The sequence below is a fragment of the Erpetoichthys calabaricus genome, chromosome 1, assembly GCF_900747795.2.
Source record: "Erpetoichthys calabaricus chromosome 1, fErpCal1.3, whole genome shotgun sequence".
Lineage (NCBI taxonomy): Eukaryota > Metazoa > Chordata > Cladistia > Polypteriformes > Polypteridae > Erpetoichthys > Erpetoichthys calabaricus.
The window spans coordinates 200461187-200480723 of record NC_041394.2 but is presented as its reverse complement, the minus strand read 5'-3'; the positions used below and the strand labels follow the sequence as shown (position 1 = coordinate 200480723).

Sequence of the window (19537 nt, the reverse complement as noted above, 5' to 3'; positions counted from 1 at the left end):
TGGCAAAATATTCAATATGAAAATTGAAGACATGTTTAAAAAACAGCACCAGATTTACAGACAGATAAATATAATAATTTGATATAATTTATAAACATCTTAATTTAGTGCTGCATTCTTTAACTTTATTATGTCTGTGTTGCTACCTTAAAACTGTTGAGGAGTATTGTTTATAATTATTTTGATTAATGATTTTCTTAAATCACTTTCATCTTTTCAAATGAATACCTGTATATGCCAATAAGATTTTTTTTGTTATAGTTCTGTTCAAAACACTGTCTGCCTACAAGAATTGCAGATGATATGGCAGTTTATAGTGAACAACATCTAAAACTATTCAGTCCTTAGCAAAGTTGTTTAAAATCAAATTATACTAATTGCATTTACTGTATGTAAAGAACCTGATAATTAAAAAAAAACATACATTTTACACAAGTAAAAATTTCACATTGATTCAAAAAATGTTTCTTCCCCAGCACAATCTGTTTGACTATTTTTAGTTTGACAAAATATCCCCTTTTTTAAAATTGTGTGTTCATTTTGTTTATCATATTTGTTTATAATGGAAAGGGAGTGCAAAAATTTTACACCAGAAATTTGCAAAAACTGCTCTGAATGAACCATACTTGCTGTATTGTTTAATTACAAAAGTTTCCTACATAGATAAAAATTTTTAAATGATTTGAGATGCCTCCTACAGCTCACAATATACTATATATTGAATGGTAGGGGACTGATGAGCCATCCAAGAGAATAAAAGAAAAAACCATAGGTGCCAAAAATTTAAAAATTGGTGACATTTTTGTGAGTTGGTTATACACAGAAGGTTGAACACAAAAGTCTAAAAGAAAAAAGGTAAAATAACAACCAACCTATATATATCTAGTATGCTCTGCCTAAATGATCATAAGCTCTAATTGCAATATAGGGTCACTGGTTATATTAGCTACACCCATAACAAAATGTACTACCTTCCCACCTTCCACATCACTCCCTCCTCCACATCAGGTCACAGAAACCCCACACACTACCTCTGAGGTTCTTGACAAGATATAAATCCCAGGGGTTGTGAGTATGGCCCTCTTTGTAGTGACCCAGGTACTCGGACACTTCTGGGCCATGAGTACCACAGAAATAATATAGTGAACCACAGATAAGACCCCATCCACAGTGTGATGGGGCTCTAACCTAACCTCTACGAACCTGGTGGACTTTAAACACTTTATGATCAGTCCCTCACTGACCTGCAAAGTTTGCCCAGGACTTTACTCAGTGACCATGCTGTTGGCTTAAGTTCAATTTGTTTTGTTAGTTTCCATGAATTAATGGGAAAATATTACTGATTTCATTTTTGTTTCCTTCATATGTTGTATGCATTGATTAATATTTAATTGAATCACTCTGTCTTAAATATGAGGTTAGTTACATTGTGTCTAAACCTTTAAATTATGTTCCTACAGCTGAGGAACTGCATTCAATACCATTTAAGAATAGGCAGTCCAAGCACTGACTGCTTTGGCATTGAGCTTTAGTTCTTTAGTTCCTGTTCTTTAGTTTTGGATTTTGCATTTGTTCTAGGATTTCCTGGATTATTAGACTTCTGGCTTTCGCTTTAAAGTACTGTTTTGGATTAGTGATTAGACTTGTTCACTTTCAAGTTTGCCTTTCAGATAAACCTTAATTTTCCATTTTTATAGCTCTTGCTTGTGTTCTCCTTGTGTAATACTTCATAATATATCTTTAAATATTAAAGGGACTTTGTTTTGATTTCATCATTTCCCTCTGTCTCTACGCAGACTCTTTGACTTTACAGCCACTGTCCCATTATTTGGTGAGTTCAGGGCATAAGCCTGCAACTTGATATTGGGGCAGGTCTGTGTGGGAATGGTGAGAACTACATTTTCTCTTAGACCTATGTGGAAATACAGTTCTGAATTTCATTTTTTAGGCATTTCATCAATTCATGTACATATAGAGGATTGTTTAATTTATATTTCTGCAATTATAAAAAGTATCCAAGGCTCTAGACACTCAGTGTAAAGGAACAAACATTGCAAATTTATCCACATTAAAAATAAAATATCAGCAGGTGAGCCAGAAAAAAATACTCAAATATTGCTATTTTTATTTTTTTAACATTAAAGAATATATTAAGTTGACATGCTCATCAGCAATACCACAGAGCAGATTGGAATATGAAAAATACAGCTGCCTTATCTTGTTTTCTTTTCATAGGGCTAATCCAATGAGAAGAATGATTGTACAGCATGTACAATAAAAATTAGACCACACAAATATGAAATTTTAATGTTATGATTACCTTACACTCGCAAATGCCTCTTTAAAAAAAGCTAAAATGTAATCCTTCAGCACTAACTGACTTTAAATATAACAAGTATTTATGCTACTAAAAAAGAACCAAAAGAAACCTAATTATACATCAGACTTGCTGAATTACAAGCAATCATTACATATTTTTTTTATGATTTCAAAAAGCAAAATGAGTAAGGCAGCTACTGTACAAAGCATGGTAGATGCAGCATTACTAGTCACACTACAAGTCAAAAAGGACGGATTATGGCAAACCAAAAGTTTACAATCAATTATTCTTCTTAATATTGTTTGAAACAATAAAAAGAGTCCTCAACAAACTTTATCAATAATTAGAGCACAGCAAGGTTAACAAACCTGATATTTTCACTTCCTTACTGAAATAACTCTGTCTTTGGTTAAAATCATCTATCCATTCATTTTCTTGTTTACCTTTCAATTATAGTTTCAGGCAAGATAAAGGTGGTCCTTGGCATTAACCAGACAAGACTTAAGTACTTATCCAAACGCACTCACACCAACTGACATTAGAGCATGGCTTTACACTACAGGAGAGATATGGCCACTGACTAACAAGGCTACAAGCTTGATGAAGTGAAAACCGTGTGCAGTGTATTACTGCATTAAAACAGGCTACATACCAACTTTTAAACTGCACTCTAACAGATTAAATTACTGTTATTAACATCTTGCCTGAAGAAGGGGCCTGAGTTGCCTTGAAAGCTTGCATATTGTAATCTTTTTAGTTAGCCAATAAAAGGTGTCATTTTGCTTGGCTTTTCTCTGTTATTAACATTAAGAATGTACTGTGTTGCGGACACAGATAGACTGGCACCCTGGCTGGGATTCAAGGTATTGTTTTACTCGGCCAGGAGGCTGCCTTTAGGAATGCACTACCAGGATGGATTGGCATCCATACCAGGATGGGTTCTGTGTCAATGGGAAGGCGGGAATAGTGACTGGACATGGTGATACTGCTTCTCCAGATTGACTGTTCTCAGTGTGCTAGGTGACCAAGCTCCTTTGGTTTTCCTCTGGTTGGACTTTCACAGAATTCCATGGAAACTGTAGGCCAGGAGGGCAGCCCTGTTGAGTTCATTGGGGGCCGTGAAAGGGCCCTGACGGAAGGCAACAACCTTGTTATGTGCTTGTCTGGCATGGCCTGGAAGGGCTTCGTGTGCGCAGTGGTCTGGCACCAGAAGAACTCCCAGGTCCAGTATAAAAATGACTTCTCCACCTTACTCAGGGAGTCAAAGATGGGAAATGGTGGACAAATCTTGCTTCAAAAGAGAAGGAACCAACAAGGATTTTATGAGTGTGTTAGGCTTGTAATTCTGTATATAAAAGATCTTTTGAACCTGGGACGTGTGTCTGCGTAGTTGTGTCTGAGGTATGGAGGTCTGAAAAGCTCCCTATTGGTCACAACTGCCATAACAATAGCACTATAAGAGACTATGAGCTCATTAACTGTTTGAAATTTTCTCTGAAATGTTTCTGTTACTGTAGGTTGTAGGGCAATTAACAGTAAATACTTTGATGAAAGAAGCCACACTCAAATAAGCCATTAAAAAGACCTAAAGACTAAAACAGTTGTCCCGTTCAAATGACTTTTGAGAAAGTGGAAAAAAGATTGGAAAAACATACGGAAGCCAGCTGCTTTTGAAGAACAACAACAAAAGGCATTGAGAGTTTCGGAAATTTTACTGATGCTGTAAACAGGATCCACAAGGGAAAAAAAACAATAGGTGGCAACAAAAACATTAACAGAACTAACAATTCAAAAGCCCAATAAAAGGAATACCTTTTCCACTGATTAAGAAACTAGTTGGTATGAAAATCAGCTCCTACAATTATCTGAGCAATGTCTGAGAACCATACAAATAAAACAAACACATGCAAATGTAAATTAACTTTGCGGATTTACAGCATAGCAGAATCTCACATTGGGCATGACCTGCATGGAATTTCTCAAATGTAAGTGTGACATTTTCCTCTGCCTACTCCAGTTTTCCTCTCACATCACCAAAAAATGGATATTAGCTTAATCACAGACTCTAAACTGACCTCTTATGTTTCAATGTAGATGCGTGTGTAAGAATTTCCTACAATGAGCTGGCACCACATCCATGGCTGAGACCTGCTTTGCATCTCTGACTACTGCGATACCAAATTGGGTTATCAGGCTGTATAAGGCGTAGATGGAAGTATTGTAGTGGCTCCATATTGAATTCCATCACAATGCAACATGTTACACTAAATCATTTCACTGTTGCTCTTTCTTCATGGACAAATTCTAGATGTAGTATAGCAATGAAAACTAACACATTGTCAAAAAACTCTGATCATTTTTTATTTTTTATGATACTTTGAAAAATATTATGTCCGTTTAAATGAAGGCTGCTTAGATAATAACCACTTTTAGATGTCTGCATGGTTGTTCAAGAAAACAAAGTGTACTGCTTTCTTGATATTTTGACTGCATGGTTAGGTAAATCATTTAACATATGGTAGTTTTTCCTTAAATATGGTCTTCTATTTGCTTATTACTAATTGATAAAATTTCTAATTATAAAAGAAAACATGAATTAACAATAATCTTGGTTATAACTATTTAAACTATGCAAACACCTCTTCATTAGCCTGCCTTAAAGGATGTAGAACCTCATAGTGTAAATATTGTTCTAGTTGTGGGCTCAACTCTCACCTTTAACTTACTGTGTGAGCCTCAGCACACTATACTTAGCCTGCTTCTACTTCAATTCCAAAAAATAATATATAGACAATTATGCCATATGCTAAAATTATAAGCTGTCTTGCATAACAGCATCAGCCAAAATAGACAATAATAATGATAATAGTAATAATAGCAATGCCTGCACTGGTTAAATGGCAACATTCATTTGGACACATGTTTGCATTTCTACACTTAAAAGGACATTATTTATCAAGTTTTTCTATTAGAAAAACTGAATTTAAATAACTGAAACAAAAACAAAAATTAATTCAGGAAAAAAAAGCCTATCATTTTGGAGTTGGTGTCATTAGTGTAAGTTTTAATAACCTGCTATCTTTTTGGGAAATTTTATAAAATGTTTTTTTTTTTGTTATAAGCACATATATACTGTATATGTACATATGCAAAAAATGCACACCATGGCAATTTAACATCAACAGTGAACTTAGTACTATGCAGAAAATGGAGATCCTGGAGGATATTGATAAGGATCAAACAAATTTCACACAGTGGGGACAGCAGCAGTAAAATATTAGTAAAGAATCTTCATCCACTAGCTAGACTGTTCTGGTTGGCTAGTTCACCAGCTAACCCTATTCAAGTGGGTAATCCCACAATAGCCCCCCATTTATACTGATAAAAAGGCATTTTATAATATGTGAAACTTGAAAAAAGTGTATTTTTCTCAATTTGTCCATCTGTTGGATGGACAAACAAGTATTCTTCCAAGTACCACAACAACAATCCTACATATAAAAATAATTACATATCAAATTAATGATTTAAGGCTAAGGTATAATGCATTGCTTTGTAAAGCCCAAAATACAACATTCAAATATAGAAAAATACCATTTTAATTTAAATACATTTAGACATTATTTTTCAAGTAACTGTAAGTACTGAAGTACTGAGCAGCACTCTGGTACTATATTTAATTCTTCTTTATCACTCTTCACACCTGCATACAAGCACAGCCTGGTCACACTCTATATGTAGCTAAATCTTTGAGTACTCTAGCATTACCCATATCCCAAAGTTTTACCGATTGCATAAACATCTCTGCAATGGACAAAAAATTAGTTCAGAAAAGTAATGAAGGACAGGTAATAAATTATAATTTTACATGTGATTTGGCAGTAGCACACCATACACTTAGTCTTTTCCATAAAATGTATGTGACTTCACATATTATTATGAATGCATGACATTCAAGCAGAAGCAGACTTTTTTAGCCTTTATATTCTTTAAGCTTAAGAATACATTGTAATCACTACACTAACAAAGAAGCAAAATAAAAATGGTTGGTATCCTCATATTTTATAATAAAGTGACTTGCCATTACTCAATAAGAAAATTATTACATTATAAGATTAAAATTAATAGGTACTGAATTTGCATACACTCATTTCTGTGCTACCAATGTAGTTGTTAATTACCAGAGCTACTATACATCATTATTTATAAATTAAAAGTAACTGTCTTTTATAACAAGTCAAATTAACATTTAGAGATATTTCAAAATGCATTTTAAGATACCTGGAAATGCATTTAAGATACAGTATCTTAAATCTCTATATATATAAAATCCAATGTCTGTCTGTCTGTATGCTTTTCACGAGAGAACTACTTAACGGATTTAGTTTGGGTTTTTTTTTTCTATAATTTGCCTGAACATTCCGGTTGATTTAGCGACTTCTCTCATCACGGCGAGTATTGTAGTTTGGTTGAGGAACAGATTTATTTGCACAAATCCGAGAGACAGGCTGTAGGCCGAGGGGAGGGGGAGGCAGGACCTAAGGAGTAGGGAGACAGGTGGGGCCATCCTTACTCACGCGCCAGCCTCCATTCGAGTCGCTCTACCTTGCCACATGTTGGAGCATACCTTGCCGCCACTTAGCCAGTGATACCTGTTTTCTCAGCAGACATTATAATCTAGAGATTGTTAAAGAGCAACGTTTGACAGTTTTGAGAGAGAGTTCAAAGCTAAGTGTGTTTTAGAAGGTACTGCTCATTGGCAGAGATATCACAGCTACGTGCACTTCTCCCCACATGGGGGACAATCTCCCATCAGTGCAGAACACGATCAGATACAGTACCAACGTTTGACGTTGGAGTGTACCTAGTGTACCTTGGCAAAGAGATCGCAGCTACATTCTCGCCCCTGACAGTAAAACCAAAAATATTGTATATCAAGAGGCGCTCGGATATGAAAGCTATCAATATAAATTCTTCTTAATACAAATTATTACATTTTTTTTTAAATTGATTTTTAAAGTTTCACTACTACGTGGGCAGAGCCACAGGGGACAGCTAGTAATTACATATATCTCAAAATATATCTATTTCATGATACCTCAAATGTATTTCAAGATATCTGAAAATAAGTCTGTGGTCATTCTGAGATATTTGAAATACAATTCCATATATCTGAAAAAGACTTTCTGTAAAAATGGCTATGTTTTAACTGGAACTTGCAGTCAATCCTCAGCTTTTGAGGGGGTAACGTTGCTGGAAAACAGAGCAAAAGTCAAAGACATAAATGTTAATACATTTAAGTTATGGTAAATAGGGGTTTAGGTTTCCGCAGCCACCAAAAACACATCTTTGCTCAAAAAAAATTTTCTGCATATAATTCTTTATAACAAAATATTATTTCTGATAAGATGAAATCATTAGAGATTTAAAATGAGGTTGGAAATGTAATCAATAATTAAGGATTTTGCCCTTTCTATACCTTACATTTTTATCTGTAAAATATAAGTTTGAATTTGTTTATTTATACTTATTTATTCAATTTTTTTATTCATTCTTTGTAATTGAACATTTTTTTCTTAAAATTGTTTAAATCATTTTGAGCTACATATCTTGTATGAGAACATCCCATAAAAATAAATGTTTGTATTGCTGGAAAACAGAAAAAATGTAATCCTGTTTTTTTTTTCAACCCTACAACTTGTTGCAGCCCATCTTGACATTTAATACTGATCAGAGATGGGGAGACTTTAAAATACTGTGAATTTGTTAGTCTTTTAAAAACATGAACCAGCTTTGACATCAAGGATCTGTATTCAACATGCTCTGATGAAGAAAAAATTAACCCATCATTATGCTAAGAACATACTGTAAATCAAAACAATATGAAAAATAACTATAACCTTAGCTACCAGTAATATATATAATAAGCAATTATGTCATCCAGCAGTTTTCCCTCATAGAGTAATCATTGTGTAATTTTTGCTCAGGATATTATTTACCTGTACAGATACCAAAAACAAATGTCAGCTCACTATGCCTGGCATGAACAAGCTATAAACACTAAGCTATTATAATAAAAATAATTCTTTACATTTGTATAGCGCTTTATCACTACTCAAAGCACTCTCCACGCAGGGAGGACCCGGGAAGCAAACCCACAGTCTCCTTACTAAAAAGGTTTAGTATTTATAGAAAACTTTTCTTCATGACAAGTGGATTCGTTAGTACCATAAAACAAAAAGAATGAAAAACTTAAGAACCTTTTGCCAGAACTCAGTTCTTTTAATGTTACTTAGATGATATATGACTAAAATAGAAAACTGAAGAGATATAATTAGGTAAAACTCCTACAGGGCTATAAATGTGGTCAGCAAATGACCTTACCATTCCGTGACCACAGTCTGTTCCATCTGCAAGGGGCATGTGTTGGGTGCGACAGCCTTTATGAATTCCCTCTGCACTGGTACACCACAGTCTTTTGCACTGCTTCTGTTAAGTTAAAAAAGCACAACATCCCTGAGAAGTTAATTCATTTTGAATAATTATATGACAGTCCACACTGCATGAACTGTGGTATGTTTTCTGAAAATGATCGATCTTAGTGAATAGTATATGAGAAAACCAAAGATACAGGTAAAGAACAAGTGAGTTTTACAAGTGTCTCCTGAAACCCTTCGTTATTCAACATTTAACAAACAAGTTTAAAGTACTTCTCTGTTGGGCTCCTACCCAGAGTGCATGTTAGAAGAGCACAGGCTGTCGATAACAGAAACATCAATACTACTTATTTAAGTTATCAAAAATATTGTTATATTGTCACACCAGACATGTAAATGTAAAGAAAATAAAAATAAATGTAATAAAAAATCAATGAAAACATGCAAAAGGGCACAGCATAAAGAAATTAAAATTTTGTCTAATAGGTAACATTAATTTCACCTGTTCTGTATCTGTAAAATCTGTAAATGGGCTCAAAATATAATGTGGTTTCCTTTCAAATAAGATCAATGGAAAGCAGCCATAGGTAAAAAATTAAAAATAACAACATTTTACTTTGTTTTCCAAGGCTATTGGAAGTCCCCAATGACTTGTGCAGGCACAGGAATTACACATGCCCAGTACACGCTCTGCAATAGTGCATGCACCTTGATGTCCAGCATTCTACCTCTCCTCAGTCATGGTTTGGGAATTCCACACTGGAGTTAGCGTGGTGTCCCAGTAACCAACTGCCAGCAAACGCACCATCCCATGCCACTGGATATACTCCAGTATTAGACCAGATATAAGCATCATGCATACTCCCGGGCTACTTGGCAAGAATGTCTGTAAAAACTCCCTGATGGTCAGTTGCATGTCACCTGGACTTTTAGCACCAAGAATCCTTTTCCGACTGGTGTGGATGGGATTCAAGAGGTTGGGAGTATGAATAGGGATTAATGTTCTGTCCATTGCACCTACAATGCCTGGTATGCCTGCAATGGCATGAAAACCAATATTAGCATCATGCAAAGCATTATATTATTATTATCATCATGACTATTATTTACTTATTTTGCTGAAGCCTTTATCCAAGGCGACTTACAACATTTCAGACACAATTGGTTGCATTTCCTTTGTTTTTCCAATTGAAGCACAGGCAGGTGAAGTGACTTGCTCAAGGTTCACAGTGTCAGTAGTGGGATTTGAACCCAAAACCTCAGGGTTTGTTGCTTATTTGGTATAATAGTAATCTGGTCACAACATGCTGAGATTTGGACACAACAGCCTTGCTGAGGCCATGCGCATCATGCAACGGTCTGCAATAATCCATTGGTGGTGCAGAAATGGATCACTTTCAAAAACTGCACAGTACGACTGAGGGGGGAATTTCTGGTGTGTACCGGTTTCAAATTCATCTTGCACCACACAGGTGAGTGACTGTTACATCCCTGAGCAGATTGTATTTCTCTTGTTAGTTGTTGATTAATGAGATGGTCCAAGGGGTTTGTGTGAACCACAAAAAAGCATTTAGATCTGTGACTTGGCTTCTTGACTGGCACTGTTTCAAACAATGACTTCAGTTAAGCTGTTCAATTCTCTGGACAGCTGCCATTGTCCTTGATGGTACTAAGGGGTGATTCACCTTCCGATTTTAAAGGATGTTACTTATAAAGTTTGATTAAGGTTAGCTCATTATGTAATCAAGTGGACTACATGTATTAAAGCTATAAAAAGCCCCTTTTTTGTGTGAATCTACAGCCTACATTATCATTTTATATTTTTTTGAAAAATCAATCTATAATAATAATAAAAATTATTATTTTTATTGTTGTTGTTGATGTTGTTGTTACATTGTCCAAACAATAGCATCACTGTTTTTTGTGATGTACTGAACACTAGAATTAACAGAGCCTACGAAAAAACTCGTAAATCAGGCCTATTTTATATCCGTCAGTGTCTTTTGTCTTCTAAATGTGTCGATAAGCCCAAGCAGCAAGCAGCCTGCTATACTATCCCCCCCACTGCCTCAGAACAGGCAAGAAGTTCTCCCAGTTCCTGCCTTGATTGATCTGGAAGTGAGCTACCCAGTATTGTAAGGGGAAATAATTTGATGTGTGTCTTGTGTCTCCAACAATCTGTATAAACACATTGTTAAAACAGAAACGTTTTTCATGTTTTATTAATAAATAACAAAATGTAGACATGAACTGTATAATGTGTGAAGGCTGATGGCCAAATATCAAATAAACACTTTCACAAAATGTGCAAGCACAATATGAGAACTTCTGTGGTGCAGTGCTTAGAACTGCCGACTTATAATCCTGGGTTTGTTAGTTTGAAACCAGCTCCCCTGCAAATTTACCATTTTGAGTTGTGAGCTGCTCTTATTGTTAATATACAATAAAAACATACATTTGATTTGTGTCTGTAACAGCCAGTGTAAATTTATAGTACTTCTAAAAGTTAGCGTTTTTTTTTTCCACTTTTATTCTCTCAGTCATGATCACGATACAACATCCCTAACCCAAACCCCCCGAACTGAAAATTCTCTAATCTGGAGGGATAAAAGTTGACACACAAATGCTGGTGAATCCTCCTTCTTCGTATTTCACCATCACTTACATTTTTTTTTATTCAGTTTTATTGAGTGTTCCTGCTCACGCTAAATTAATGTGCAATTTATGGTCCATGATGTCAAAGCCACAATGACAAAAAATATAGACATAGGTATATATGATATTTGGAATAACTCATTTTATGACCTGTATAGTACATTTCGGAAAACATTGTTGCACTGGTGCAACATTATACATATTATTCATATTCATTCACACGCCTTCCTGCACTTATAATCAGATAATTAATCAAGGCAGAAACTGGGAGAACTGGGTGGTGGGGGGATGGTATAGCAGGCTGCTTGCTGCTTGGGCTTATTGACACATTTAGAAGACAAGAGAGGCTGACGGAGAGGTGTGAAGGGATTTAAGGTGGGCGGGATTTACAAGTTTTTTCATTGGCTCTGGTAATAAACAACTAATAATGAATGGGTCAGTTAACTTGTTAATTTACAAAACAGAAAGAGATTAAGTATTACTTTACAAAAGGTTCTGGAAAACACTTACTATAACTAATGAACAATCTTAAGTAAGAGATAATAAAGAAACTATCGTTAAAAAGTTTCAGGAAATGCACCCCAGCTTGTTTCCCCCAGAGTACACCTACATACATAATTAGCTGACAGTCTGTAAATCCAGAATCTCTATTGTTGCCTCATTTCAAATGACAAGAATTTAAATGACTTCAAGGAATCACAGGTAATCCCTTTAATTGTAATATTAGTTTTAAAATGAATTCATTTACAATATTAACTTAATTGCAATACTGTTTTTTTAATAAAAAAAATCAGGATTCGATAAATCGAATCAAATTTAGTAAATACTGGCCCTGACCAAAAATACCAATACAAGAAAAATAAACTGATATAATTTTTTTTCAATAATCTACATCAGCAGCATAGTGGCGCAGTGGGTAGTGCTGCTGCCTTGCAGTTAGGAGACCCGGGTTCGCCTCTCAGGTTCTTCCTGCGTGGAGTTTGCATGTTCTCCCCATGTCTGCGTGGGTCTCCTCCCACAGTCCAAAGACATGCAGGTTAGGTGCATTGGCGATCCTAAATTGTCCCTAGTGTGTGTGTGCGTGGGCTGGCACCCTGCCCGGGGTTTGTTTCCTGCCTTGAGCCCTGTGTTGGCTGGGATTGGCTCCAGCAGACCCCCGTGACACTATAGTTAGTATATAGCGGGTTGGATGATGGATGGATGGATAATCTACATCACATTGTAGATACACAAATGTGTTCTGCAAAGACTATTAATTTTTTGTAAAAATCTGTTTTGGGATGAATTTCATTCATGATGCCACTTCATGGTGGTAATGAAATGATCAGTGCTGCTGCTTTACTGCATTGGAGGGAGTCCTGGCTTCAAATCCAGCCTGGTCACTGTGTTTGTGTAGTTTGTACTTTTTCCATTTACCTGTGTCAGCTTTTCTCTAGGTAAGCTTAGTCCTCTCAGACTAGGTTGCCCCACACAGGAGAATAACACCCCTTTCAGAGTGGGACTGGGCTCCTGCTTCTGTGCTTGATGCCACCAAGATCTGTTCCAGCCCCATGTAATTACACACTGTTTCAAGTGGATTAAAATTAATGGATGAATTTTCATATCTTTCTTTTAAAAATAGAAGATCTGAATTAGAATTATTTCATCACTTTACCTTACTACATTTATAATAACAAAATTTAGAAGATGTACATATAAAGAAAGTGGAGACCCTAAAATGATGTTACTTATATTCAGGTATCTTTTCTTAATTAATATATACTGCATCAATTTTGCAACTCAAAATTAAAGTTTCACACATTTCATACAATGTATACCTTAAAAAAAATACAAGTTTATTTCTGAAATGGACTTCATAGCACTAGAATACAGAGATAGTATACAGGTGTTAAAAGGGTACAAAGAAGACCAAACATTAGGCATGTGTAAGTGCTACACAAATTACCACAAAACAAACCAGTGATGCTGGCTAACGTCTCAGACTGAACAGTGCAAAGTAGTTGATGCTGGTCTCCCATTACAGGGTCCGAGTATCTGCTATTTCCTCTCAGTATTCTCATGCAGACAAAGAAACACATATTAGCTTACAAACCAAAAACATATAAGCTTTACTCTCCAATCAGTGAAGTGTCCCTGTAATAAGTATGTAAGTTTAATATGTCATTGTGCTCTGTACAAAAAATATTTTATAAATCCACTCACATGTATAGCTAACACAAGGCTAGATTTAGCACATAGGAGTTCACCATATAAGAACTGCTAGGTAAGCTTTTTAAGACAAGACAAGTTAAGGACAACTGAAAAATGGGCATTGTACTATTTCTGTGTGTCAGATTCAGCATGACATTGGATCTTCTTTTCCTTGTTTGGAATGGCACGATTTACCTAAGTGGGGGCATGCACATGGAGAAAGAGTATAAAGCCTTGGAACATTGCCCAGCACACCTTTGAAGCCGACGGACAGATGGGAGATACCGTCATCCGATCCTGAAAATCCTACCAGCGCAGCGTCGAAAATGGTAGACTCTATACACACTACCCAAAGGTCTAAGCTAAGTTATTTCACCTATGTGATTTCTTATCACCTATCACTAAGGGAGGGGTATCACCTTTTTATATTATATCTACACAGTTTAGGGTTACATAACATGCCGCAATTACAAAAGAACTTATTCCAACAAGGGAACTAGCGCCCCCTGATGGATGCAGTCCCAAAAAGTGTAACTTCCATCCCTCTAATAATAAACTAAGAGATATTGCAGACTGTTTGAACCTTTCATTTTTCCTCCCAGCTTTCACTGTACAAAAAACAGTGAAACTCTAGCCAGCATTGTTCTTTTTCCTACAGAAGCCACACATTAACATTGTCTTCAATACTGTTACTCAGATTTTGCAAAACCTCCAACACTTCTATTCTGCAGAATTTTAGAGGGTGCAAAAGCTTTCAGTCAATATATACTGCATATTATAATAATGATATACTGTATAATTATCATGTTTGAAAAAAAATCTATGTCTAGGAATTTACTACTATATAGTGCTTTTTCCAAATAAATCATGTTAACAAAAATAATGGTAAATATAGTGGAATAATCAATGATGCACAAACTGAAACTGCCAAGCAGTATTTAAAATGTGGCATACCAGGTATGGACAAACTTGGGATCCAGGTCCAAACATGAGTTCACACTGTTTGTTAGCATTGTAGAGCTGACCAGGCAGCTGTGAAGGTAAATCATATGACCTGCTTACTGGTTCATCAAGAAGACATTCTCCATAGCCCGTGCTAAATTAAGACAAAAACAAAATAAAACCTTTACATTAAAGGCATATTTTTGATAAATAAATAAGACACATCCATTTAATATAAGGAACACCTTATATTAACATATTAACTTATATACACACCTTTTCACAAAACCTACTGTCTTTTTTTCTTATATTATTATTTCACATTTGTATATGTTTTAAAAATAAACAAAGCAACACAATTTTGCAATACGTGGTGCAACTGTCAATGCAATAAATGTTCAAATGACCTATAGCATCATTAATGTATGAAAAATATAATAGCAAGCAAGTAACAATTAAAATATTTTATAAAATAACATATTAATACATTTTATAACATAACAGTCTCTAAGGGAAATTGAAGGAATAAAAAAAAACTCAAGGTGGTGTTAACATTACTTTAGAAAGCTTTGATTTTAACATGCAGGCTTTGACACAATTTTGAAAGATACTTCTAGTAAAAACCTCTTCTATAATTGGTCATTTACAGTAAGTTCGGTTCCCTACAGCCTTCCTAATGAAAAATCTGAATTGTGAGAAAAGGATTGAATATCTATCAATGAAGACTGCCTAAAACTTTTCTGAAAGATTGACTTTTACTATTTATCAGGAAATGTACAAACTAACAGGGTCTCAATTATATTTTTTAATTAATAATTTTTGTTTTATCTTTTAACTTACTGCCATGTTTTAAGTGTAAATTTGGGTTAACCAAATAATTCCTTGGTTAAGTTCACAAAGTGCTTTGGATCTCTTCATTTTGATAGATGTCAAGATTTTCTTTAGCTTCATGATTTTAGCAGAGGGCAGCAGGTTTTGTGCCCTTTATCTTGATATTTTAAACCCCCTTTATCCTGATCAGGCCCCCTGTCTCAACTATAACATACTGTATACACCACTAGTTGGTACTGTGTTCTTTAGATTAAAAATTATGTTGGCTTTACAGCTTCATTTGGAATTCAGGCCATAATGAGACAAGCACATAACTGGGAGTCTACTGCTCGTCCAGAGACACGACATAGGTTAGCTGAGTGGCCTATGGTTGTTGTTTCTGCTTGTGCAATCTGTTTGGATGGTGGGTCAATGGACAGACCCATCCATTTGACAGATAGTCTCCATTAACTCTAAAGCTAGGTGCTCCACCTGGCTACTGTGGGACTTAAGAGTTTCCTCTCATTTAACTGATTTGATTCTTTGCATTTTCCTACTGTTTTATCCCTCTATTAACTCCATGTTTTCTCATTAATAAGCATATTATATAATGTAAATCTACAATTATGGCAAAGTAGTCAGGTCATTGAGATAATGAAGCAAATCATTCAAGGTTCAAAAAATAAATTTCAGTGTCCTGAGCAATGGCTAATTCTGACAAAAACTCACTGCTCACCTTGCTAATCTTTACAAGGTACAGTGGCTAATGGAATGTTAAAACAGAAGCCAAATGGAAAGGCATCATCACCCAGAAGAAACTATGAACTAAAATACAAATTTCTCCACCGTAAATGTCTTTTCAATGAATTGAGATGCAAGCAAAAACAGAGTAAAGGGTTATTATGACTCTGCTATGGTGTGTGATGCATTTTAGTAATTGTACAATGTAATAGTATTGTCATCTGTATATAGGCCACAGGTACAGTAGCCACATCTGCAGCACCTGGGGACCCATCTGCTTGGGTTCAACATATTAAAAACACTGACAATAAAAACACAAGTAGCAAATGAAATTAACATACCTAACCATTAAAAATATTATAAATAACACTACATTAAACAGAAAATATCAAAAAAGAACTTAGAAAAACATTTACAAACAAAATTATCACAGAATATTAAAAAAATAAAATAAAATAAACAGCTAGAATAAATTAAAAAAAAAAAACACCCACAGAGGCCAGGGATACAGCCCTGGTTAAACCATGGTAGTCATGGTTTATAGTGAGACCATGGCTTTGCCCTGGAGTTTAATTTTCTTCCTTTTTGTATTTCATTTTCCTTGAGTTCTTTGAGCTATCTGTAAATGTTAAGTGTTATTTTAAATGTTGACCATTATTTTCTCTGTTTGCTGTTTTGTAAATTCCCTTTTATATGTGGCTAATTATAATTTTATTTCTTTTTAGGATGTCGGATGAGTTTTCCTAATTAGTTAGTCCCCCTTAAATGTTATCATTGGGCTTTATGGGAGTACACGGATGCTATATTAAGCACCTTTTTCCACTACCTCTTTTTTAAGTAGCTAGCGACCTAGGCCGAGCTTACTGGGATTCACATTTGGTTGAAAATCACTATTCTAAACTATCACAACAAATTAAATCATTATTAAAACAGCATAATCAAATTAAGTGAAAATCCAGTGTTTTAAATCTCATTGGGAAGCTGATCTTTATTGTCAAATTGCACAGTTACACAAAATAGTTTTGTTTCCCAGTTCACTGAAATATCCATCATTTCCATATATGTACAAGCATAGGATGAAATCCGTTAAGGATTATAAGTACAACTTTTACTATGCTGTACATGGCTGTATTTATTGGATACAGCTCTTTTCAAACCCCAGAGCATTCTTAATAGTAATAATAATAAAATATTTTTTATTAATATACAATCAACACCCATCTAATTTGCTTCTTTTTTGTTGTTTAGTTAGTATAAAGCAGGGGTGATAGGAAATATCAAACCAGGGTGGAAACTAAGCACAGTATTGTATATGTTAGATTTAATATAACTTTTACCTTCAATAAAACTTCAAAAAAGAATTATAGAACAGCAGCTTAATTTAAACTACATATAATTTAATTTGAAAGTTTGAAAACAAATCAAACAAACATAGTGTGTGTTTCAGGCATTTGTAGATGTATAGTATAATAATATCTATCAATATAATACATATCGATATATGTCAATATAACAATAATTACAAAATAACCCAGTGAATAATTATCATTTCACTCTACTCTACTTCTGAGTAGTATCAACCACCTGGTTAAACAAGACATCTTATTTCCAGCAACTTCCTCAATGACAAACACAAATTCCCAGACATTCCCAAGGCAATTAAAAGACATAATCCCTCCAGAACTTCCAGAATCTATTCCTGTTTTTTCCCAATATACTGTACCTTTAATACACACAGGTAAATTTTGGGATGTCTACAGATTTGTCAGAAAATGTAGCTCCTGCTTTGCCATTAACATCCTAAAGCTTAAAAAGCTGCTACTGCAGCACTGATCCTTTGATGATTTATAAGTTTAAAGTCTCATCTAAAACAATTCAAACTCAGCTGCAAACCATTCCAGTGCATGCCCGATATCACAGTCTGTTCAAGCCAAGAGAAAATGATTTGTACACAGTAGAAATGCAATCCTTCACTTACCAAACTACATACCCTCCAATGCTTGGCTGTGCTTAATATCCTGTCTTTGAAAACTGAGGGGGCCTGACTTAACAAATAGTATGCAAAACTGACTGACAATATATACTATAAATACCATGTAAATAGTTCAGAATGCTTTTCAAACTATATATATATATATATATACAGTATATATAAATATATAAAAGTAATTTTTCTTCACCATGTGCTCTATACTATACAGTATAGTAGTTGTATATTGTTTTTTATAGGGCTACATTTTGCAAATAACTCATTTTTATGAACTTTAGTTGAAAAAAGTTATGGACTTTAAACTGCTTTATAATTAAAAATAGAAGAATATGCTATATATGAAAGTAAATTATTATCATTGTTTCTTTTGCCTTTGCTGTTTTTGTGTGCCAAGTTCAAATCAAGTTGTTGTTGTTGATCCTTTGTTGCTATCATCCTACTACTGAAGCAGAGAGCAGCTGGCAAGTGCCTTGCATCCCACTTGAAGTACAAGAAGCATTTGGACGTCATATCACTCCAACACCATTGGCAATTTTCTCCTGGATTGCCCTGCCAAAAGAAAAAGCTGCCCTTCTGAGACACATCTTCTGGACTGCTGTAAGGAAATCCAGAAAATGTTGCAGGCAACAGTAACACTCTAGTAAAATGAAAAGTAATGTAAAAGACAATGGAACCAATGTGCTGTTTAGTCAGAAACAATAAATGATTATAATTTTCTAAAAAAAAAAATTTCTATTAATGTGAAATGGCCTCAAATCTGTTATACTTGGGTTGAAAACTATAACATAGACAAGTGGTTCCAAAATGAAAACGTAACGATAATTAAATACACTATTTTTCTTAATCCTATTCAGTTGTTTCATTGATGCAATGATAAGATACACAAATCATGCAAATCATGTTTTTTTGCAGTTTATTTAATTGTCTGTGTCCATAAACTACTATTTTGTTATTCTCTTGAAGGAAAAGCAGATGCACATACCCCACATATGCAGATAATGAAAATCAGCCAAAACCCTTGACACTTGTGACCAAATAACCTTTCCCTAGACTGCAGTGTATATTTTCATCAATGCTATTCATTGTTTGCACACACACACAAGCTGACTTTCTTTCATCAGCTTTTCCCAATGACATACTGCAGAACTTTTAAAAATGTTAACATTTCTAAAAAATAGCTCTATTTTAAACCAGTTCAGGGTATGAATCTATTAGTGGAAAGCCTTAATTAGTAGTTTTAATAAGAAAAAAATATTTTTGTGTCTTTGTGATCATCAGATATTATTTAAAAACTAAATCACCCAAGTATTTTACTAAGCAGAAATGTGTACTGGGCTGCACACATTAACATTTTTAGAAATGCATTGATCGCAAGATTTACTCATCAACAAGGCTGTCTTTTGTAAAAGGTTTACAATCGGCAAAGCTGAGAGAAAGATCAAAGGGTCATGT

At 34.7% G+C, this 19537-nt stretch overlaps 1 protein-coding gene across 2 annotated transcripts in view; it reads right to left on the bottom strand.

Annotated features, from left to right (window-relative positions):
• LOC114658728 (A disintegrin and metalloproteinase with thrombospondin motifs 20-like) overlaps positions 1 to 19537 on the bottom strand; it is a 403005-nt gene that overhangs the window by 217393 nt on the left and 166075 nt on the right. For both annotated transcript variants that reach the window (XM_028810774.2, XM_051919511.1), the window contains exons 10-11: positions 14557 to 14698; positions 8705 to 8809 (exon numbers count right to left, since the gene is read on the bottom strand). In XM_028810774.2, the coding sequence (XP_028666607.2) occupies positions 8705 to 8809; positions 14557 to 14698 (247 nt within the window). The remainder of the gene's footprint in view (positions 1 to 8704; positions 8810 to 14556; positions 14699 to 19537) is intronic.